Genomic DNA, 24,042 nt, shown 5'->3' with positions numbered 1-24,042 from the left:
TAAAATGTTGAAAATATTAACTGATCTTTGAAGAATCTTGTTTTGTATATTTTATTATCACTAGGACACATTCTTATCATATAAACTTTATGAGAAGTTGTTATTTCTAGCTAGAGTTCTACTCTGTGTAATGTTGATTTATAGGAATCCACAGTTCCCATACAAATTTTCATTCTGCGAAACTCTAAGAGAATTCATTAACATGAAATACACCAGGTAAGAAAGATTCTGAATGTCTCATTACTTTATAAGATGTAAACGTTGAACTTTTAATGAGTATTCTAAGGCCATGAAGACAACTTTTTTTTGAATGAAAATTAAATTTAAAAAATTTTGGTTCCTGCTTCTGCCTCTGAATATTTATAATTAATCAGATAATTTTTATATTTATTCACTACTTTTGTGCTTAAAGATGCTTTATTCTAGAAGCACCATATTTTAAAGATGCTATAAACATTGCTGATTCTTTAAAAAACCTTTTTTTTTTCTTTGATTTCTAAATGTACCAAAGAAGAAACACAAAACACACATTCACAGTGGCTTTGGAAAAAATTCAATGGGAATCCATGATAGTGGACTATACAGTAACAGAAATATGACTAAGTTTAATCTTAAGCAGGTGAATTTTTTGAGGCCTTTAAAGTATATTAGAGCCTGACCAGGTGGTGGTGCAATGAATAGAACTTCAACCTGTGATGCTGAGGACCCAGGTTTGAAACCTCGAGGTCACCAGCTTGAGTGCAGGGTCTCTGGCTTGACTGTGGGATCATAGACATGACCCATGGTCTCTGGCTTGAAGTCCAAGCTCTCTGGCTTGAGCCCAATGTTGCAGGCTTGAGTGCAAGCTCACCAGCTTGAGCACAGGGTTGCCTGCTTGAGCATGGGATTATAGACTGCCTGTCTTTTTGTCTCTCTCTCGCGCGTGTGCACACTAAAAAAACAATAAATAAAAACACAAAATAAAGTTTATTAAAGATTATTTATTTTCCCTGCCATCAGGCTGTATGAGACAAGAGCATTTTTTATGCTGCAAAAAAGCTTTCTGGCTTTCCCCCATAGTTTGTAATTACTGATACATTGCCCTCTTGTCTTTTGTTAACATTTAACAAGCATCACAGAGGTTAGCACTGGTCACCTTATTTACTGTCCTTAGAGTTACTCTTTTCTCTATGTTGTATAAAACCTGATACATCCACCAAGATGCCTTTTTATATAAATTGAACATATTTAATAAACTGTTATAATGAGAAAAAGAAATTATTATCCAGAGTATATAGAAGCATCTATAATCAATAAACATAAGAAAAACTTTCTTTAAAAAAATTGCGAAAAGATGGCAAGAGACCATTCAGAAAAAAGGAAGTTCCGATATCACCAGTTATCAGACAAGGTATTTTGTAAAACTGATTTCTCTTTATACATATGTTTGCAAACAAATGAGATGATTTCCTAGCATCCTCCAAAGGTGCTCAATTTTTTTAGTGTGATTAGTGAACTAATGGACTTAAATATATTTGATTATATATTTCAATCCAATTATTTCTTTTCCTTTTCTATGCTCAGATTGTCTCAGTTTTGGTCAGAGGAAGCTTACTCAATTGTTCCTGAATCCATGAACACAACACTTTAATCTTTTGTCACGCCATTGCTTTCTGGTTTGTAACATATCCCAGGCTCATCTTACTCATTTCCTACCTTATATCTTGAATCAGTCATTTTTTCCAAAGAATTCTGCTTTTTTTTTAATGGGAAGTTTTCCTGGGTGCTAGTGGGTTTTTTTTATCACTGTGTTGGCCATTCATTTTTCTCTAGGCTTTTTTATGGGTCATAGCTAAGAAATATGTGTATATTTTATTTTTATTATGTTAAAATTATTACATTGTTATTTATTATTATTTACTGAATTTCTGTTTTTAGCATGATATTGTACTAGGTACTAGGAATTCATTTTATTTTGTTCTTTAAAGTTCATATGTAAGTGAAATTATATGGTTTTTATCTTTTTCTGTCTAACTTATTATTATTTCACTTTGCATAATACCCCCTGGTTTCATCCATGTTGACACAAAGATAATATTTTATTCTTTTTTATAGTGAATTAGTATTTAATTGTGTATATATATACCACAACATCTACCACTCATTTATTGATGGACATTTGGGTTGGTTCCATATCTTGACTTGACCGTTATAAATAACGCTTCAATTAACATAGGGGTGCATATATCTTTTTGATAAGTGTTTTGGGTTTCTTCAGATATGTAACCAGAAGTGGAATTGTGAGGTCATAAGGTAGTTCTATTTTTAATTTACTGAGAAGCCTCCAAAATGTTTTCATAGTGGCTGCACCAATTTGCATTCCCACCATTAGTGAGTTCCCTTTTCTCGACATTCTCACCAGCACTTGTTTGTTGATTTATCAATGATAGCCATTCTGACAGGAGTGAGGTAATATCTCATTGTGGTTTTAATCTGCATTTCTCTGATCATTAGTGATGTTGAGCATCTTTTTTATACGCTTATTGGCCATCTGTATGACCTCTTTGAAGAAGTGCCTATTCTGGTCCTCTGCACTTTTTTAAATTGGATATTTTTATTTTTCGATAAAGTATATGATGTCCATATTCCTGTGCAGGTAACGTCCTGTTTCTGCTGGTATAAAAGGAAAGGACCACCTATTCCTTCACATCCCACATGAGACTTTCATTTGGTTGAGTCACCAGCATGACCTCGAATTGAAAGTTTTAGCCAGGCAATGCTTCCAACTTGGTATCTAATTTTAACAAATGACCTAAAGTCAGTGATAATTAACTGATATATGAAGTAAGGGTAGATATTATAATACAATAGGTAATAAGGAATAGTTAACTTTTAAAAAGTAAATTCTATCAGCAGCTTAGTATAATAGTATGAATCAATCTCCTAGAATTTTCTGTTTCAAAGGGGATAATGGTGATAAGGAAGGGTACTTTGTTAATGTTAAGCACCACATCTTTGCTATTAGTGTAACTTACACTTTATGTAACTTTAAAGTAAAAGTTCAAAATGTTGAAAATAATATTGACTAGGGATATGTAACAGATCTTTTGGTTTTTTGCTAGTTTTGGTGTGAATAAAGTTTCTTTCTGTTATCCTCCCAGTTGTTTAAAGTTTCAGAGACTCTGAAGAGAAGAAATAGAAATCAGTATACGGAGTCAAGTTTTTAGAATGTCAGTGCATTTTTGAATTTTGTAAAGTTTATTTCTCAGGGCACATGTTCTTTTGTGGGTTGTACAGTGGGAGATATTAACCAAAGTAAAAGGACTCCAGCCTTTGACTCGGGCCCAAGAGGAAAACTTTTACAATGATGAATAATAACCAGTAGGGTTGGAATGCAACATTTTCTCTCTTAACCTATCATAACAGTAGACCAAACAAAAATGGAAAAAGGAGTGGGGGAAAATAGATTCTTCTGTCTGCATGAAGAGAAGACCAGCCAGTGGACAAAATATAGCTAGAATATAGAAAGTAGTAAATATGTATGAACAGTTTTACTGTCAGGAAGACATCAAGATGTACTCCAAGAGCAAGTGTCAATACTTAGAAAACAAACAAACAAACAGTATAAAAAGAAACAGGGTTAACTTCTACATTAGCCACAAATGTAAACAATAATAGGCCTAAGGGGAGAAAAAAACAAGGGTTTGCTCTATTGTTTTAAGATATATGGTGTGAGAATTACAAATAAAAGATTTGCTAGTGGTTGATTATAGTGTATTTATTATATTGACAGAAAATAGGCTGAACGAAAAGGTTTTCAATATTTATTTATACATTTCTTGATCAGAGTTCTTTTCTGTTATTGTTTTCTCTTTTGAGACAAAGAGTTTAAAATGAATTTTTGTGGTATGGGTGATATTTTAAAAATGTCCTGAGAAATCCTATCCATGGGCATTGTGGGCTATAAATGCAGATTGATAGGGTATTTCAATGGATCTTTTGTTATGGGAAAATTTTTGAATTCTGACTTAAAAAGAAAGATGTGTTTATTTGAAAATTTAACATTTAATCATATTCGTAATGTAAAATTGCTTTTGAAACAAAAAAAAATTTTAAAAAGACAACTTGCTGCTTGTGTTCAGAATCTATTGATCAATCTAGATTAACCTTAAAACTCGTTATTATCATGAAAAATGACCTAGTTATCAACTGCCTCCATATTCTGAAGAAATATTCCTTGCTCTTGAATGGTATATGCATGTTGACTTGTTTTGTATTTCATATGAAACAGTTGATTTTGTACTGAGATTATATTTCATCCCCTGTTCAGGAAATAATTGAAGAAGATTATATTTAACTCCAGTAGCAGTTCTGTGTTCTCTGAAGGGGCATCTACATTGGAGTATATTTGGACAATTTAATTACTTACTTATTTATTTTAATAACCAGTGATCCAAATTGTATCCACCTGTTCATATTGTACCACATCCCCTCGCTCCAAAAATCTGCATTAATAGATAAGGGCATCTTTTAATGGGGCCAGATAAGAGTCATGTAACTCAGAAGCCCCTTTCAATTCCGTTTATGAAGGCAAGATGAGCAACACATTTTATTTAACTTCCCATTTATAGTTAACTGCATGCACACTTTTTAATTGTAGTTTAGATCAGTGATTTTCACCTGCCGGTGATTAAAAACCACTGGTTTAGATGACTTTGTTCAGTTTATGTGATAGTCTATGATAGAAGTGAAAATGTACATCTTAAAAAATAGTCCTATAAAATATTTAAATAAAACATTGCATAGGATGCTTTCTTAATGAACAACCACTAAAATAATTGGACTGCAAATAATTTTTTATTATTGAAATTTAAGAAAGAAATGTGCTAGATGCAAAACATTTTTATTCTTATTTTTTGAAAGAATATATCTGAGAGTGTTTATAGAAATATATTTTTATTTTTGTATTGTATGAAGAGCTTTAAATTTTTTAAATAATTGTTTCCCACTCTTGGAACTTAAATTAAGTTTCACATGTGTCAACTTGGGAGAAAAAATTATTCTGCATGTATGAAATGCCTTCAGAAGATTATTTTTTCTTTTAAGTAGTATAACATTGTCTCCAAAATGTAGATAATGGAAATTTTGCCAAATCTTACTTTTCCTTGGGAATGTTCTTGGAGATTGTCAATCATGTAAAAATAGTTGACTTTTGAGCCTTCACTGTTGCCCTTGTCTGAGGAAATTTTCACTAGGCCTATGCTGGAGGCTAGAGCAGGCCTTCACATGACATCATTCTTCCTCTCTAAATCCAATATCAATAAAAGCAGAAAGCTTAAACTCTATATGGAAAAAGTATAATAAGAAAGTGCTCTTGGCTATTGTTGAATCTTTGAGCTATCTCTCCAAATCCTGTAGATCTCAAGATTACTATCTGTTCAGTCATGTATATATTTTCTGAGCATATCAGTGTGGGGGTTAGAGAAAAGGGGGACACATTTCCCCTAACTACACTTAGTATATACTACTCAAATGAAAAAGAAAGTCAACTACCTCTTAATTGATTTTATTAAAAACTGTACAGCAGTAATCCACTCTAACTGAAAGAATTTGAAATATTCCTTCTTTGGAATGGTTGAATATTTAGTATTTTGGGGTTTTAGGCAAATTTGTGAATTATGTAGCATGGCTAATCTCCCTTTTGCTATATACAACATATACCTTGTTCCATGGTATCTTCTCATTTACATGTTTTTGTGCCTCCAAACATATATTGAGGACCTACTTTGTGTCAGGCCCTCTGGCAGTGAGGGTTTAATGATGAGCAACACATGCTTCCTGTGGTCAGTATTTTTAAATTTAGATTGAGGAATCATATGATTGAAAACATATTATGAAATCTTGTGTGTCCCCTTATTACTGAGAGAAGCGTAGGCAGATGTAAACGCAGCTAAGACATGTAATGGTTAGCTGGGAACACAGGGTTGCTGGGAGGGTTTCTGCACATAATGACTGAGGAGACTTGTTACAGTAATATAATGTGATAGTAATTAAATATAAAAAATATGGAAGATACATAGAAATAACTTAGGATATAATATTAAAAGCCATTAAGGCAAGTGAATAAGGCTATGCCCTCTGGGTGGGAACTAGTCTACTGTGTACAGATATGATAGACAGACTGCCTTTTGTGTGTGTGTGTGTGTGTGTGTGTGTGTGTGTGTGTGTGTGAAGTAATGTAAGTTCTGTATAGATGAAAAGTGGCTTCTATTGGAACACTTTAAAAGTGGCTTGATGTGACATTTCGGTAGATTAACATATAAAGGGCTCCCTGCTAGGAACTCCCAAAAAGGTGGCTTGATGTGATAATCCCATAAATTAACACCTGCCAGAAAAGGTACTAAAGCCAAGGGGTTCCCAGCTGCGGTAGTCGCACAGACTCCAACATTGAACTTGGACTGTCTCCACACCACTCTGACCAAGGACAGCCGAGAGGAGCACGCCGAAGGGGCCCCATTAAGCTGTATCCAGGTATGCCAAAAGGACTTGTGAGTAGTAAAACGCCTGTGTGGTCCTTGAAACTAATTTGTGTGTCGGTTGTGTCTTTCCTCCGGTGGCAGTTGGTCTCGGCATTGTAAGTAGAATCCTCATAGCCGCCTCAAGAGTAGTCTCCAAGAGGCCACCAGCCCTGCTGATATGCAGGAGTGTCTCACTGCACGGGGAAGTCAAATCAGGGATGCTTGATTGTCTTAGAGCTCGGGCTCTACTGGGACAAGACTTGTATCCACCTGTCTAATAGAGTGTGGTCTCAACTAGTAACCAGCTATCATATCTCTTAGCATTGATTCAAGTAAATATATTCATCTGCTTGAGGGTGTTTAATTTGCAAGTATTTTCTTCTGAGTGGACTGAAAGGCTTTGCTTTTGGCAATACAGTGGTACCTTGAGATACAAACAGACCGACATACGGTTTTTGTTTTTTTTTTATACAAGCTATGACTCGGTCCCTATTTTTGTTCGAGATCCAAGCGAAATTCCAAGATATGAGTCGTGATTCGGGAAGCTGCCACTAGTTGGCGCGTTGGCGCACAGGTCCAGTATCAGTAGTTTGATATACGAGTTGACTGACTTACGAGCTCTGTTACAGAACTAATTAAATTCGTATCTCAAGGTATCACTGTAGTAGTGAGTCTTTACTTTATGTGATCTACTGGTAACCCCTCCTCTGCAAAACATGTGGTGACTGTGTTCATAAGCCCATACATAGTTTTTGCATATAGCTTTTAGGAAATCAGAGACTTGAAGCCCCTGTGAATCTGGTCCTTGGACCCCAGCTTCAAAACAGAAGGGCTAACAATCACTGGGGAGTCTGAAAGTGAGTGGAACAGACGTTATTAAAAGTTAGGGTGCAGAGAAGCACAACCTTGGACTGCTTATTCTCACCATATACTCTTTTATCAAATGTGTTTATTCTGTCTCCTGTAATAAAAGAACTCTGTCTTTCTTGGTCTCTGATTAAACATTTTTTTTTTTTTGTAGTGGGATGAATGCAAAGAGCCTTCAGGAGAAAAACAAAACCTGTGGTTTTCCATGTAGTTTAAAAATCCTTCTTGACATTTTATTTTGGCCAATTGGTTAGCTCCCACCCCATTTGTGACCATAGGAATCCAGGCTGAATTCCAGATAGGAAATATCCTAATTGCACTTGAGCATTTCCCTGGTGTTGTCATGTATAACCAGTTTCCTATTTTGCCTTCAGTTCTGCTATCACCAATCTCAAATCATTGTGTTAAATGAGGCTAATGAGTGATAATTCATAGTTTTAAGCTGTTTCTCTCTAGTTTTTTTTATGCAAAATGATAAAAAAAATACCATAAGAAAGAAAAACAGAAAACTCCAAGGTGCACTTGAGAATTAGAAATATTTCAGAGCCAAAATAACAAATATGTTAGCTTATAATGCAAAGTCTTAATCCATATTAATATAGATTGTCATGACTCAGTATGTTATACCACTGCATAAGTAAAATATTTTTTAGCATCCAGAAATAGGACACTTAGATTTAACAAGAGAAATGAAGTAAGACATCCTTTAAATGTGTGAAATTATACAGAAAGAAATTGTTTATTTTAAACTATGTAATAGGTTGAAAATTCAAAGGTGTCTTTTTTTTCTATTGATAATATCAAGATTTAAAGATATATAAGACTTAGAGTCTATCAAACCTGCATGTAAATGAATTGGCTTAGTCACTCATTACTACTTGTTCTTGAAGAAATACTTGGTTTTCTCCTGAAGCAATTCATGGCATATTCAGAACCGCATAACTATTCTCAAGCTATTAGTTCAGACAGAATAGCAATAAATAAAAAATAGTCTTATATACTCCAGAATAGTTTTGTCTCCTTTTAAGAATCATCTAGCCTCATGCCTTCTCTTCCCTGTAGAAGTAATGTTTTTGCTTTTGTGAAGTATTATATGCAGCGGTGGGATTCAAATAATTTATCATCCGGTTCTCTGCCCTAATGATTATTTTAAGTATTAAAAAAATATATACTGAAAGGTAGTTTATTATTTCATGCATTTAATACTTAAATAAGAATAAAAGAGGTACACAGAACTAGATTATGTTATAAGAGTTTTAAAATATTAATGAAAAATATTAAATAATACCTGGCAAAAACTATAAAACTGTTATTTAAGATATTTCCATATTGCTTCTTGATTGGCGTCCTCACTTGCAATTTTTTTCACCTATGGACGAAATGAACATTACCACAGGTGCTTAGAATATGCTGTTACACAGATGAACATTAAAAATGAGTAAGGAGCCTGACCAGGCGATAGCGCAGTGGATAGGATGCACAGGACCCAGGTTCGAGACCCCAAGGTCACCAGCTTGAACGCGGGCTCATCTGGTTTGAGCAAAAGCTCACCAGCTTGGACCAAAGGTTGCTGGCTTGAGCTAGGGGTTACTCGGTCTGCTGTAGCTCCACAGTCAAGGTACCTATGAGAAAGCAATCAATGAACAACTAAGGTGTTGCAACAAAAAACTAATGATTGATGCTTCTCATCTCTCTCCGTTCCTTTCTGTCTGTCCCTATTTATCCCTCTCTCTGACTCTCTGTCTCTGTATTTAACATTCTTTTAATTAAAAATAAAATAAAAAAAGAGTAAGGAATGTAAATTTGTGATTTCCACATTGGGCAGCTGCCCAGGTGCCCACCTTAGAGAGAACCCTGATTACAAGTGCCATTTTAACAACTGGTTCGCTGAACTCAACAAAAAATTAGGTATAGATTCTGCTGAACTGGTACGAACCAGCTGAATCCCACCTCTAGTTATATCCTTGGATTGCTGATCTGTGTTTGTTATAATCCATCAAGACACGAATCCTGTTGAATGTGAAAAGTCATTACAAGAAAATAAAAATCTAAAACACATTTAAGTTTCATTTTACCATTCTACTTTTGTATAAATGTAGAACTGACAAATTGTATTTTGTTTGGTTGAGTGCCTCAGCTTTCAAGTCAACCAGCTGATTCAGAGGGGAGTAAAAGTTTATTCTTGCAGAAAAAGAAATACTGCTAAAAATGGTGATGACAACAATAATTATTTGTAGTAATGGAAGCTTGTTAAAAATGTAGGATTGGAGGCCTCTCTCCAGACCTCCTTAATCAGAACCTGAACTTTAACCAGAACCACTGTGATTCCTATGCAAATTAATGCTGGAGAACTTAGTGTCTCTAGCTGCCCCCAGCACTAAAAAATGGAAGAGCCTGGCTGAGAGTCACTGCCCGTCAATGCCCACAACTATTTGCATAATAAATACATGTGGTAAAAGATTTAAATAATTCCTAAACTTGGATTTACCTTAAAGTATGATAAAATCTTGAAAGAAAAGACAATGCAAAATTTATTTTTTATGAAAACTAACAAGCCTTTTATATAATAGCAAAATATTTCACTTAAGCAAGCCATTTATTTCTTGAGATGTCTGGCTTTAGGAAAAGTGGAGCATCGGAAATTTTTGTTGCATGAGTGTGAAGTTGATTAGAATCTGGTTTCAATTTTAGGTATCAAGACTAACCTCTTAGCCAGTGCTATAAACTGTTTTACAGACTTTTCATTACTTTGTTTCAATGATAATAAAAAATAGGAAGCATCTCTTTACTTCTACAGACTGCCATTCCGTTGACATTAGGGCAGAAGGGAAGGGTTAACGAGAGAATTCTAATTCTAATAAAATTTGTTTCTGTGTGTTGAACTAGTAACCTATACTGCACTAATTTTTATTTTCTTCCTTTCTGGATTTACACATAAACCTAGTTCCTTTTTTATCTCATATCAGTATTTTATGAGGGAAATAAACTAGGTAAATAATTTTATATGATAAATCTTTGTTCAAAGCCTAAAGCATTGTATAGAGGGTCCTTGGGTGATGACAGTCTCGATATATGACATTTTGAGTTCATAATGCGCATTTCCATAAAAACTTTAAAAAATTGAGACATGAGTGTTTTGGCTTACACCGTTAGCATCATACTTACAGACTATGTGGGCAAACTAGTTTGTTTGCACGCTGCAGAAGAATGCACAGTAATGCGGCATATGAGCGAGGGAGGTGGCGTCCCCCAGTACACTTACCTACGCCATTTTGAACTGTCAAAAGTGCAAGTGTTCCGTTTATGTTTCAACTATAAGGTGACCAATCGTCCTCCTTTAGGGAGGACAGTCCTTCTTTTATAAGTTCTGTCCTCCCTCGAAAAGTGTCTTCCTTTTTGATATTGGAAGACCAATCTGTAAATGTCCGTATTTGATTGATGCAGAGTCGATCCATTGCGTGTGATGTGACGTATTTGTATCTAAATGAGTATTTTTTTCTTACAACTATTATTAAAAATTAATAGACATCTAGCCTGACCAGGCGCTGGCGCAGTGGAAAAAATTAATAAGCATGTAAGCACAATTACAATATAAAATATTGCAAATGTTTTTATTATGCATTTATCATAGTATAGTGTATTATTGTTGCAATGAATAAAATGTTTCTTTTATTTACGATATTGTTTTCTTCAATTTATTTTTGTCCTTTTCATTGTAAAAAAGTTGATCACCTTAACTTACACCAAAATTTGGGTTACATCACTGTCATAGGAACCAAACTGTGTCATAACCCGAGGACCCCCTGTATAGCTCTCAGGATTAAAGTTTAAATTTCATAAAGTAACTAATTTTATTAACTACTTATTATAGCTAAAATTTATAACTATTAAGGTTTGAATTCTATAAAGGACAGGGATTTGAAAAGCATGGATTTTGTCACTTTCTAAATTTTCATGTATTTTTCTACTCTTTTGGTTTTGTAGAAGAAAAATCTAAAGCAAATTTAAAGAGAAAATTTGTAAACCTGGATTAAGAAAATAATATCCCAGAATTTTAAGGGCATTTGTTGATGTTTTACTATCTCATAATTAATTTATTCTCTCTCTTAAGTTTGCTGTTTCCTAAAGTTACTATATTTTTATATTTGGTATTACTAAGCAACTGATTAGTTTTAGACTCAAATATATTTATATAAGGAGGTCACTTTCTTTGTTATACTAGTTTTCAAATGAGCCTTGTTTGCATTGATTTTGCTTTTAAATAGTTTGCATTTTAATTAAACTTTTCTTTTTTAGCTGTGTTTTGGGGTGATATTGCCTTAGATGATGAAGACTTACATATCTTTCAAATTGATAGGACAATTGACCTTACACAGAACCCCTTTGGAAAACTTGGACATACCACAGGTATAGTTGATTATTTGTTTCAATTTGCATTCATTTAGAAGAAAGTATACTCTTAAAATGTTATAAATACTCTTCGGATTATTTTTAATGTCTCTCTGATCAATTTTGATTTCCTAGAAACAAATGTATCTATTTACAAATTAAAGATTTGTTCATAGTTTTTATTTTTCTAATGGTGTTTACTATATACTAGGCCTGGTTTAAGTGCTTTGGAGATATTAACTTTTTGAAGCCTTATAACAACCCCAAGAGGTTAGATACCAAGATAACTGTGATTTATAAATGAGGTTTAGGTTACAAAGTTTGCTTATTGTTACATAGCCAGAAAGTGTCTGAGTCAGGACTATAATTCAGTTCTGAGGAAGGCCAGATTTCATACTCATGAGCCTTAAATTCAGTTGCCTCCCATTTGCAGTTGCAAATATTTAATTGTATAATGTAAATTATTCATAGAATAATTATACACAAACATTTGCAAAAATTCACCTATTTATATAATTTTTATGAAAACCCAGAAGACAATTTCAATTGTAGTTGACTTTTGAATTGTTCCTGTATGAGACTTGTCATATGTAAAAGGTTGTATGGGTTCTCATTTTAAAATATATTTACTAAAATTTAAAAATCCTTTATATTATTCTGTTATGATCTTTATTCTGTATTATACTTGGAGAAAATTGCAACGTTAAAAAATTCTTTTTGTAATTATAACTAAAAAAAGTATTCAGTATTATGCTTTTTGATCCCTCATACCCAATACTATTATTATTTTCTTTTATTTTATGCAAAATAAAATATATAGTTTATTTGTGGCATCTAACGAACAACAATTAGACTTAGACATTTTACTATAAACTGATATCTCTGTCCAATTTACATTTTTTGCAATTTTTTATTATGACAAATTTCAAACTTATGGAAAAGTTGATAGGGTAGTGTACAAGGCACCCACACAATAGTATCCAGATTCAGTGATTGTTAAGTTTACCATATTTGCTCTCTGCATATGTGCACACATGCATGTATAAGTATGTATAAAACATTTTGTAATTAATTGCAAACAACATAGCATTTTGATATTGAATTGTTTAACATGCACTTCTTAAGAATAAGGACATTATGTTATATAATTAATATACCACTATCACATATAGAAAACATATTAGATAATAAAACAGGATTTATTTAGAATTATATAACACACTACTTTAAAAATATTATACTCTAACCTTTGTTATATGTAGTGACAGCCATTTCTGACACATACACAAATGCAGGAGGAACACTGCATTGCAGTGTAATCACAGATAGATAGTACATGCTGTAGGACATGTTGATTGACAGCTTTCCAGGTGCTGTCTCACACTTAACATGACCACAGAGACAATGGATTTGGGACAACAGAGCAATGATACAACTCAGCAAATCCTAGATGTGTAGGATTGTCATTTTTTGTTTAAATTTTTGTTAGCTTCAAGCTTTATTCAGGTCATTTCTTTAACCCATTGCTTCCTTTTGTATTGGGAGCATTCATATTTTGTGATTTAAAAATTTTCAGCACTATTTAATTTTGTCATTTCATTTATAGTTAAGCCTGAAATAGTAATAGTTGGGAGAAAAATACCATTATTTTAGATAAATAGCATAAGATAGATTATACTGTCAATCATAAAAAAAACATATTCTAAATCTAGATATGAAAGATGCACATGTTTAAAAATACCTTGTTTTATTCAGTTGAATTTCAATGTAAAAATTATCCTATTTTATTTTTTTACTCCATCTCTTCCCTTTCTTTTTAGTTTGTGCTGAATTGATTGCATTTATTTCCTAATTTAAAAATACAGTCTTTCCCATAAATATTTATTTAGTTTGAATATTTTTATTTTGTTTTTTAGAATATGTGATAAATAACCACCTATTTTATTAATTCTTTTTTCTATTTCGGGGAACTATCTATACAGAATTTTTTATTTTAATGGCTATAAAAATTATTAAAAATTCTTAAGTATAAAAACATTCACTTTGATAGTCTAGAAACATTTTTTTTCAAGTTTAATTACTCTAATTCTAATTATCTTAATACTAAGACTTTTATTCTCACAAGCTGTTTTATTCCTATGGAATATGAAATATGATTGTTATATACTGGCGACTTTAACCATGTAGATGCCATTTTCTAAGAATGTTTCTTGTAACTGCTTAGGAATGAATGTTTCAATATTACCTCATGTTTCTAAAATGTTTGATAAAAAAAAAACTTCAAAAATTTTTCTCAAGGGGCACAGCAAAAATGTGACCATGTAATGCAGATAATTAAACAGAATCTTAGGCAGCAAACAAGCACTCTCACTTACTTACCTTATAAGGGCTTATATGGTAATAATTTTTATTGTTTTTTTATTAGCTTAATCCAGATCATTAAGTTTCAGTATTAATTTCAAGGGGAAAAAGCATATCTTGGGAGGCAATAGTTCAAAGTAAAGTCCAAGAACAGTTTGCTGTTTTCATGAATTTCTGGTCCTCTTTCATAGTTTAAGCCCAAAGACACTCATGAGCCACACTCTTAGTGGTATGAATTCATTTGCACATGTTCTGATATCATTAGTGGTCATATTGGTTGTTTGCTTACTGATACTTCTTTGCTATCTGTCTATTAAAAATTCAAGAATGAAAATGAGATAAAATTAAGAATGTTTTTATTAAAGCCCTAGAATAAGAGGACTTGATTTTTGTTAAATGATCTGCTTTCTGACTTATGACAGGAATCTACCATTTTTAGTTTTTGTTGTTAAAATTGCAAGAAGACATAATTTATTATTTTGACCCTCTCCTACCTTTTTTGGTTATAAAATTATTTATATCTATTTTTGTAAATTTTATAAATTACATAGCATAACATGATATTTTGCCATTGAATATCCTTTTGGATTCTTGTGAATTTTTTCTAATTATGTGTTATTGGTATTTTATAAATTATAGAAATTAATTTTCAAAATTTATTTAAAACTATAAGATGATATGCTTTCAGAAGTATTTCAGAATTGATCATAGCTTTGGGAAAAAACTCACTGTACATTTGGTTTTCTGTTTTTATTTCCGTTTGCTTATTTGGCGTCTGAAAATATTTAGTTTGCATTGGGGAAATAGCTAGAATGCAGTCCACTGGGCAGAACAACTTGCTGTCATCCTATGTGATGTCATGGTCACAGTGAAGAAAAATGTTTCAAATTATCAGTAGATGACTCAATTTCCATGATGTCCAAATAAAGTCATTTAGATTGCTCTCTGCATCGCCCCTACTGCCTTAGTTTTAGTAACCCAAATTTGTTAATGTATAATTTTTAGCCTCTGTTGAGATTTATGGATATTCATGACTCTAACTCTCTCAAAATACATAAAAACTGGTTTCCAAATTGGGGCCATGAACACACAATATGGTACAGATGATGTGTTGAAGAATTGTGCATCTGAAACTTATAATTTTGTTAACTTGTGACACCCCAATGATTTCAATAAAAAGGAAAAGAAAAAAGATGTCCTTTAGTGAAATTAAATGTAGCCTGTTACTCTTGCTTATTTTTAACAATTTTAAAATACAGTGTTTAATTGAACTATTTTCCTTTATTTTTTAAGGTGGATATGGAGACCATGGTATGTCAAAGAAACGAGGGGCCCTCTACCAACTTATAGACAGGATAAGAAGAATTGGCTCTGGTATATCAATGTTTAAAGTTGCAGACGCTTGACTTGATGTACAGTAAATATTATACTCATAGCAGTTCAGTTTGCCATTATGATGCAAAGTATGTGAAGGATATATGCTAAGAAAGAGTCCCTTAAATATTTTGTTAGTTGATATTTGATGAAAATTTTTTAGAACTTAATTGGGGACAAATGAAATGTTTTGCTTACTTATTTTCAGCCTTTTATTTAAAAATGTCTTAGGTATTTATTTTATCATTGATATTTATTTCCAGTATATTGGTTATCACACTAAGGTGTTTTTATCAAGCATGGAACTACATCAGTTTTAATCAAATGAAAAATACCATGGCTGTTTGAAATAAAATTCACTTAAAGTAAATGGACAAACTGATTTATTAGATTAAAAAGTAGCTGAGCCTGACCAGGTGGTGGCGCAGTGGATTTAGCGTCGGACCAGGATGTGGAGGACCCAGGTTCGAGACCCCGAGGTCACCAGCTTGAGCGCGGGCTCTTCTGGTTTGAGCAAGGCTCACCAGCTTGAGCCCACGGTCGCTGGCTTGAGCAAGGGGTCACTCTGTCTGCTGTAGCCCCTCGGTCAAGGCACATATGAGAAAGCAATCAATGAACAGCTAAGGAGCCACAAGGAAGAATTGATGTTTCTCATCTTTCTCCCTTCCTGTCTGTCCCTATCTGTCCCTCTTTCTGACTCTTTCTGTCTCTGCCACAAAAAAAAAAAAAAGTAGCTGAAATTTTTTTGACCCTTCCGAAATGATATATAGAGACACATTCAGCGAAACTGCCCTCTTGTTTTATAACTAGTTATTATTTATGGTATTGAATTTATTAACTCCCTCTTTGTATAGCTGAGTTTTTTCAAAAGTATGTTCAAAGTTTGTATTTTAACATCGCTTACATTGATGGTTCATTATTAAATATTTGAAAGTATTTTCAAGTATTCATTTTCCCAAGCAAAGATGCTTTGCTTCACATATTAAAGACATGCTGTACACCTGAAACTAAAACAAAAGAATGAATGAAAACTGTAATTGAAAAATAAAATAAAAAAAAAACATTAGGAACACCGGCCTGGGGTCATATATTCAATATTTGTTTTGTCTAAAGTGTATATTACTGGTAGAATACTCATACCAGCAGTGATAGATGAATGAAAAGTTATATAAATTTAGTAACAAAAATTTATGAAAGGCTACCAAGAAAAGTTACTGTTTACAGATTTGAAAAATGCTCCGGAACGACTGCATTTGATGTTGACCTGTGCTTAGAGCTGGGCACAAACTCAGGGCAGATTGGAATGGAGATAACCCATGTCTCACAACGCTGAGACTCTCTGTTTTAACATTATTTCATTTACTGTGTCTATAATGTAATATTCATCATTTTAACCTGTACTACAGAATATCAATCCTGAAAAAAGGATTAAGGATTTAGCAGGAGTAAAAAGAGGTTTGAATATCATAGGACTTTTTAAACAATGTGTTTTGTTCTGCTGGTGAATGTTTTAATGATCAAGGAAAGCAGAATCTTAGATAAAAGAATTTGTCTGTGACCTTCAAAGTTTGCCTGATTTCTTCCTGCTGTAGGCTGTTGTATGAAAATTCATTAGAATTTTCCCATAGAGCTTTAAGAAATAGTATTTTGACATGACATACTTTAGTACTTTCTTCAAGGCTGTAATATACATGAAGCTTTCCTTTAATACATTTTGACTTCAGGCTTGCTTATACAAATATGTAAATAAGACATTTTAACTTTTGTCCTTTAAGAGGTAAATGATAAATGATTCCCTGACTGAGGACTTCTGTTTCACAGAATCTTTTAAATGTCACTGCAGGCTTGGAGCAAAACAACACAGTTAAAGAAAAAGTACCTCTAAAATTCTCAGGGCAAAATGAGAAAAACCGGGTTCCCCGAGCTGCTACATCAAGAACTGACCGTATATGGCCTGGAGGCGTTATTCCTTATGTTATAGGAGGCAACTTCACTGGTAAGATAGTCCCAGAGGGTCTGTTGTGATAAAGGAATAATAATTATCATGCAAAGAGTGCACTTTTATAGAATATTAATCTATAAAACATGCATTAAATCAAACTAGAGAAATACTTCCTTCACCTCAGTTGTTTAGAATGTCTTGTAATTGAAAAATATCTTTAGTCTTGAGATCTAATAGTCTCAAGTACTATTCTGGCTTTTAAATTGGGTTTCAAATGTGTCCATTATGTTTAGAAGCTGATTTCTCTTCAACTGATAGGAAGGATGTATGTCCCATTTACAGGGCCTTATACCCACATATTTGTAGAGATAATAAACTTGAACCTTCTGATTATAAAGTGAGTGTCCATTCCTAACAATGGCTCACTGTGGTGCTCTGGGCTGGTATACTTTGGTTGATGATAGTGGCGGCATCTGACCTGCCCAGCCAGACTCGGATAGTGGAGTCCGCCTGCAGCAGCCTCTCTCTGGGGCCGACAGTGTTTGATGAGTGTCGTGCCGTCTTTCCAGGCAGTCAGCGAGCCATGTTCAAGCAGGCCATGAGGCACTGGGAAAAGCACACGTGTGTGACTTTCATTGAAAGAAGTGATGAAGAGAGCTACATTGTGTTCACATACAGGCCCTGTGGGTGAGTAGAACTGGGAGTGACTTATGTAAATTTAGAAATGGGGGAAAAAAATCCACACATAGGATTCATTTCCTAACATATGCTTAGTTTTTAGCCCATGAGAAAGTGTGAATTTTACTTAAGAAAATACTCTATTTTAAGTAGATATATTCTCTGATCACAGACCTTTGTGCGTCCATGTCAAGTGCATTCCTGCACTACCCAGCTGCTTTTCCTTGTGTTCTAACTACAAAATGGCGTTGCCTATGTCCCGACTCACCCAAGTTAGAAACTTTCGTATCATTGTCTAGTGACCTGTAGTGCTTCCTCTAAGATTCATTCAGTAAGTTTCTATTGATAGGTACTGTGTCATCTGGTTTCCACAGCCGTCCCATGTCAGTGCCCTGGTTCATTCATGCTTTTGTCATCTCACACCTGGCCCATTCCTACTGCTCTCCTGTGCTGCCTTACCAATTCACTGCCACGAGAATTATCTTCACAAAATATTGGTCACAGCAAGCTGCCACATGTTTTGAGATTCTTTAATGTTTCCCCCTACAGTGATGTTTTCTGGATTTGCTTTTTACACAATGTTAATAAAAACAATCTCCAAAACAATATTTTCTAATTTGTGAAAATGCTGCATGAAATTTTGATAGATAGATAAGATATATGTATATATTTTAAGTGAGAGGAGGGGCAGTAATGAGACAGACTCCCACATGTACCTTTACTGGGATCCATCCTGTAACCCCCATGTGGAGCCGACACTCAAACCAATCGAGCTATTGCCAGCACCCGGGTCTGGAACCAATAGAGCCGCTGGCTGCAGGAGAGGAAGAGGGAGCGAAGAAGAAGAGGGAGGGGTAGAGAAGCAGATGGCTGCTTCTCCTGTGTGCCCTGACTAAGAATTGAACCCAGGACATCCATACGCTGGGCATGGGCCAACACTCTGATCACCGAGCCAACCTGCCAGGGCTCAATAGATATTTCTATAGCAGTATACTAATGAATATTATTAATATTCAACTAATTGAAAGGATTAGAGAATAACAGGGTTCTCTAAACTTATTTTTTAAAAAAGGAACACCCATGTCACCCTTTGAAAAGTGAAAAACACACATCAGTGTCCCAGAACAATTTTGGGAAATGTTAGCCTGAGAATATGGTTCAGATTCTTTGATACAACATTTAAGGAATGCCATGAACTTACCACAGCTTCCGCCTGGGGCTCCCTCGGCCACCACATCTCTCCACAAATCCCATAATCCAACCAAGTTACCATAGCTGCAGTTCTTCAAGCAGTGCTGTATACTGTAAAAGATTTCATTGTGAAAGTTTTCAAACTCCTCTTTCCTGTATTTCCAGTTTGTTGGAACTTATATTTAAATATTTGTTTAAATCCAGCTTGCATTTTTGTTTGCTTGTTTGCTGAGAATACCTGACAGGGTGTGCTGGCTACATGGCATCCCATCAGTAGGCACACAAGCCTGGACCTGTCACTTTAATGATTACAATGGGTCAGTAAATTCAATGCTGACAGCCATGTCCCGCCACTGTCAAATCATTGCAAATTAATTTGTGTGCCCACAATGAGCTTACTTACATTCTAGGGTGGGAAAACAGAAAGATGCATGCAAACAAATGAAATATAAAATGTCTTAATAAACCCTAAACTCTAGGACAAAAAGTAAAGCACTGTAAGTGGGCAGAAGGGCATTTGTGATATCTGTGATATGAGCTATATGGCTCTCTGGGAGAACAGAGTTCCGAGAGAGGGAACAGGCAGTCAGAAGGCCATGAGCAAGAGCTTGTCTGCAGGCTCAAGGTGCAGCAAAGACTGCAAGGCTCGGTCGGGTACAGTGAATAGTGGGCACAGTAGTAACAGATGAGATCTGTTTGGCAAGCCATTTGTGTGTGAAAATCATGGAGCATACTAGATAGATTTTTTTTGTAAGTGCTTTAGGCTTTCCTCTAAGTAGAAGAAAGAGCCTGTATTACTCAGCTGAGACAATTTATAACTTTATAATAAATATGTCAGGAATCAAACTACCACATTTTCCTATTTTCACAGGATCGTTGTGAAAATCAATGTGAAATGTATTTTTGCTTTCCATGTGAACCCCATCTTATTTATTGGAAAGGGCTATGGGTAAAATTATAGTTTAAAAAAAAAGGTGTTTGGCATGAAATAAATTGACCACATTTCTTTACTATCTCCTGGATTTTGACTTGCACAGTACTTTATTCTCTAAATATAAGCAGTAAGAATGACTCGGTGTGGGTAATTCAGTTACTACCTAATCATCAGTTATTTTAGTTTGTTACTATTGCTACATGGCAGCAAATATTTCATTATAAATCTCTCCATAATCTTCAAATTTTGTGGTTTTTATATAGCTAATACTTTACTATTGGGTATGTAATAAATAACTATGTCTGGACTATTATAACATGCTATTAGGAAAAGAACTCTCTGGGAGCAAAAGCACAAGGCCCTGAACTCTCCCCCCTACCTGTTTCCTTTCTTTACCTTTTTATTATTAATTCATTTACTTTAATTAACTGTTACAATAGATTCACAAATAATAAGTCAAATTTTTTTTATCTAACTGGCATGGTGTAAATGAAAATATTTAGTTATTTAAAAGCCTGCAGAAGCATTTATAATGATAATGCATTTGTGAACAATCAAAAGGACTATCAGCCTGACCTGTGGTGGCGCAGTGAATAAAGCGTCAACCTGGAAACACTGAGGTTGCCGGTTCAAAACCCTGGCTTGCCTGGTCAAGGCACATATGGGAGTTGATGCTTCCTGCTCCTCCCACTTCTCTCTCTCTCTCTCTCTCTCTCTCTCTCTCTATCTATCTCTATCTCCCCCTCCTCTCTAAAATAAATAAATAAATTAATTTAAAAAAAAGGACTATCAAATATAATTATTCTGGAAATTGAGATTAGTGAAATTCCCTTTAATCATTTGGGCAATTCACTTTTGGCAATTTTCTCTTCTAATTTAATAAATTAGAACAAATATTTGGTGTCTGGTCTATCGTGAGTCCCTGCTACTCAACACTAATTATTTTTTGCCCTCTATTGCTTTGTAGAGTGGTGGTTCTATAGATAACCTATTTTATTGTAGACGTTTACTATCGAAGTTTTAAATATTATTTTATTTCTATATGTAAATGGAGTTCATATATTATTATGCCATTTAAAACTTAGCTTAAAGTGGGTATTCCTGCATGCCACCCTTACACGTGTGTGCACTAATGCATTCTCTCACACATGCATGTGCACACACGGACACACAATGAATAAATGAAACTTCTATATTTAAAGTAGGAAATCATCATTGAACATATGTAAATATTAATACATTGAGGAATATTTGCAGAAAGATACTCTAGATGTCTCACATTCTGAGGATCCAGGAAATTCTTTCATGTAAAATAGAATGTCATGATAAATGTCAGCCTGACCATTTAGCACAGCCTCAGAAAGCTCATCATTCTACCAGTTGTCATTTCTTTTTCCCCACCGGTTAACCGTTAACCTTAGTTAAATCACCTTGTGAAACTCATTTTCCTCTGTTGATTTCTTCTTTTAAAAATTTCTTCTTAAAAATGTTATCCCATGAGTAGGAAAAATACTATCCTTTTTGATTAACTAAAATTTTCATAAATAAATGTATTCTGTTTTTCTTGAAGAGGAAAAATAAACTTTGTTTTTATGTTTAATACTGAAATGACAGATTATTGCCAGATAACCATATTGACAAATCACTATAATAATTTAGGTGGATTGTGAGGATAAAAAGTTATATTAGAAATAAATATGAGTTGATAAGTCTTAAGCTTAACTGTATGTATATTAGCACATTAAGCAACATTGTGTTCTATTTTCTAATTTATCATCTACCCTAAAAATGATTTAAGGCATATGTCTAATATATGAGTTAGTACAAAAGCACTTCAAGTGATTGTTTAGAGACTTTGTTGTATATAAATTAACCAGGATACTACAAATTAGCCATATTTATTAATGAAAGGCTGTTCTGCTTCTTAATTTGTCTGGACTTGATAGTTCATCGCAGTTCTTTACAAGTTACACCATGTTGTAATTCATGGAGCACTGTGCTTTCCACCACCACCTCCTCTCTACTTTATTCCAGATGCTGCTCCTATGTAGGTCGGCGGGGCAATGGGCCTCAGGCAATCTCTATTGGCAAGAACTGTGATAAATTTGGAATTGTTGTTCATGAATTGGGCCATGTGATAGGCTTTTGGCATGAACACACGCGACCAGATCGAGATAACCATGTAACCATCATAAGAGAAAACATACAGCCAGGTGAGAATTGGGATTAAGGTTGACTGAACTTCTGTTAAGTTCTGTTTGTATTATTTACCATTTAACTTTTTAAAAAATGTGGACTTATTTTTTTTAGTATGATAGAATCAACATATTGCTTGATTAAAAAATACTCATGATGTGTTATATTTTTAGTAATTTTTTTTTTTCAGAATGAATGGTCTTATGTGATTTTTAGGCTTACTTTTTTTCCCTCTTAAGATTTAGCTTTCTTATTTCTAAACTTCTGTTTTTTCCAAGAATAGATGTACGCTATTCAACCATAAATTAGTATTATTAAATACTTTTAAATGCATTTTCTGTACTTAGCTTCTACTTGGAGAGAGTCCAGGGTTTACCATCAAACGTGCTGCTAGCATAGGAATCAATAGTGTACCAGGGATAACTGGAGAAAATTCCAGGGAAATGAGTCATTCCAGGATAGTCTAAATAGTTTTCTTGAGATTTCTCTTAAGCCTGACTACCCTAAACACAAATTTTTAAGAATATTTTCAGCAATTGAAATATAATATATAATTAAAATTCAATTGTCTCTGACATTTGATATGCTATAATAGTCTCATTTTAAAGCGCTTAATTATTTTATTTTATTTTATTTTATTTTTCTGAAGTGAGAAGCGGAGGAGGCAGAGAGAAAAACTTCTGCATGCACCCAACTGGGATCCACCTGGCGAGCCCACTAGGGGGCGATGCTCTGTCCATCAGGGGTGTTGCTCTGTTGTAACCGGAGCCATACTAGCGCCTGAGGTGGAGGCCATGGTTTCATCCTCAGTGGCCAGACCAACTTTGCTCCAATGGAGCCTTGGCTATGGGAGGGGAAGAGAGAGATAGAAAAGAGAAGGGGGAAAGGTGGAGAATCAGATGGGTGCTTCTCCTGTGTGCCCTGGCTGGGAATCAAACCTGGCACTTCCACATGCCTAATCAACACTCTACCACTGAGCCAACCAGCCAGGGCTAAGCTTTTTATTTGTTTTAACTTTCATAAATTTATAAACATTAGTACATTTCAATTGCCAAAAGAAAAATCTAATTGGATGGAATTGTCTTATAAGGTAGTAAGTATTTAAGTATAAGCAAAGTAAAAATGTGTCTTTATTTACTTATTTATTGCCAGTTTCATGTTACAACCACTGGATTTCTTAGAATTTCCAGTCATTAATGGCATTGATCTGTTTGTGTACTCATTACATGTTGGTGACAATTATTTCTTAAGGCACTATTAGATGTTGGAAATGCTGTAATGAAAAATACAAAGCTTAGTGTGGGTTATGCACATACATACAAATGATTGCAAATGAGTAGGAAAAGTAACAATAGCATATGTTGAGATTACCATAGCATCTAAGCATGGTGTGACAAAATGTTCCTTGGAGAATCAAGGAAGATGTCATAAAGGAACTGACAGTTAGACGTACAGTAGAAGTGTTCTAAGTGAATGGAAGAATGATGGAATTTCTCAGCTGAAAAAACATCATTATCAGAGATGCAAACACAGGAAATGAAATCTTTTTTTTTTTTTAAGAGAGGGGAGGGGAGATAGACACCTGCATGTGACCCAACCAAGATCCACCTGAC

The 24,042-nt window shown here is 34.1% G+C and overlaps 1 protein-coding gene across 2 annotated transcripts in view; it reads left to right on the top strand.

Annotated features, from left to right (window-relative positions):
* The window catches only part of TLL1 (tolloid like 1), a 202,133-nt gene that overhangs the window by 71,725 nt on the left and 106,366 nt on the right, over positions 1-24,042 (top strand). The window contains exons 2-6 of one of the 2 annotated variants that reach the window (XM_066386943.1): positions 11,661-11,771; positions 15,408-15,425; positions 17,332-17,484; positions 18,000-18,117; positions 22,268-22,446. In XM_066386943.1, the coding sequence (XP_066243040.1) occupies positions 11,661-11,771; positions 15,408-15,425; positions 17,332-17,484; positions 18,000-18,117; positions 22,268-22,446 (579 nt within the window). Of the gene's footprint in view, positions 1-11,660; positions 11,772-15,407; positions 15,489-17,331; positions 17,485-17,999; positions 18,118-22,267; positions 22,447-24,042 lie in introns of both variants that reach the window. The other variant, XM_066386936.1, reaches the window with a different exon arrangement.

Source organism: Saccopteryx leptura, chromosome 1 (genome assembly GCF_036850995.1).
Source record: "Saccopteryx leptura isolate mSacLep1 chromosome 1, mSacLep1_pri_phased_curated, whole genome shotgun sequence".
NCBI classification, from domain to species: domain Eukaryota; kingdom Metazoa; phylum Chordata; class Mammalia; order Chiroptera; family Emballonuridae; genus Saccopteryx; species Saccopteryx leptura.
The sequence above is the reverse complement of the archived record's forward strand: the minus strand, read 5'-3'. Positions and strand labels throughout refer to the sequence as shown.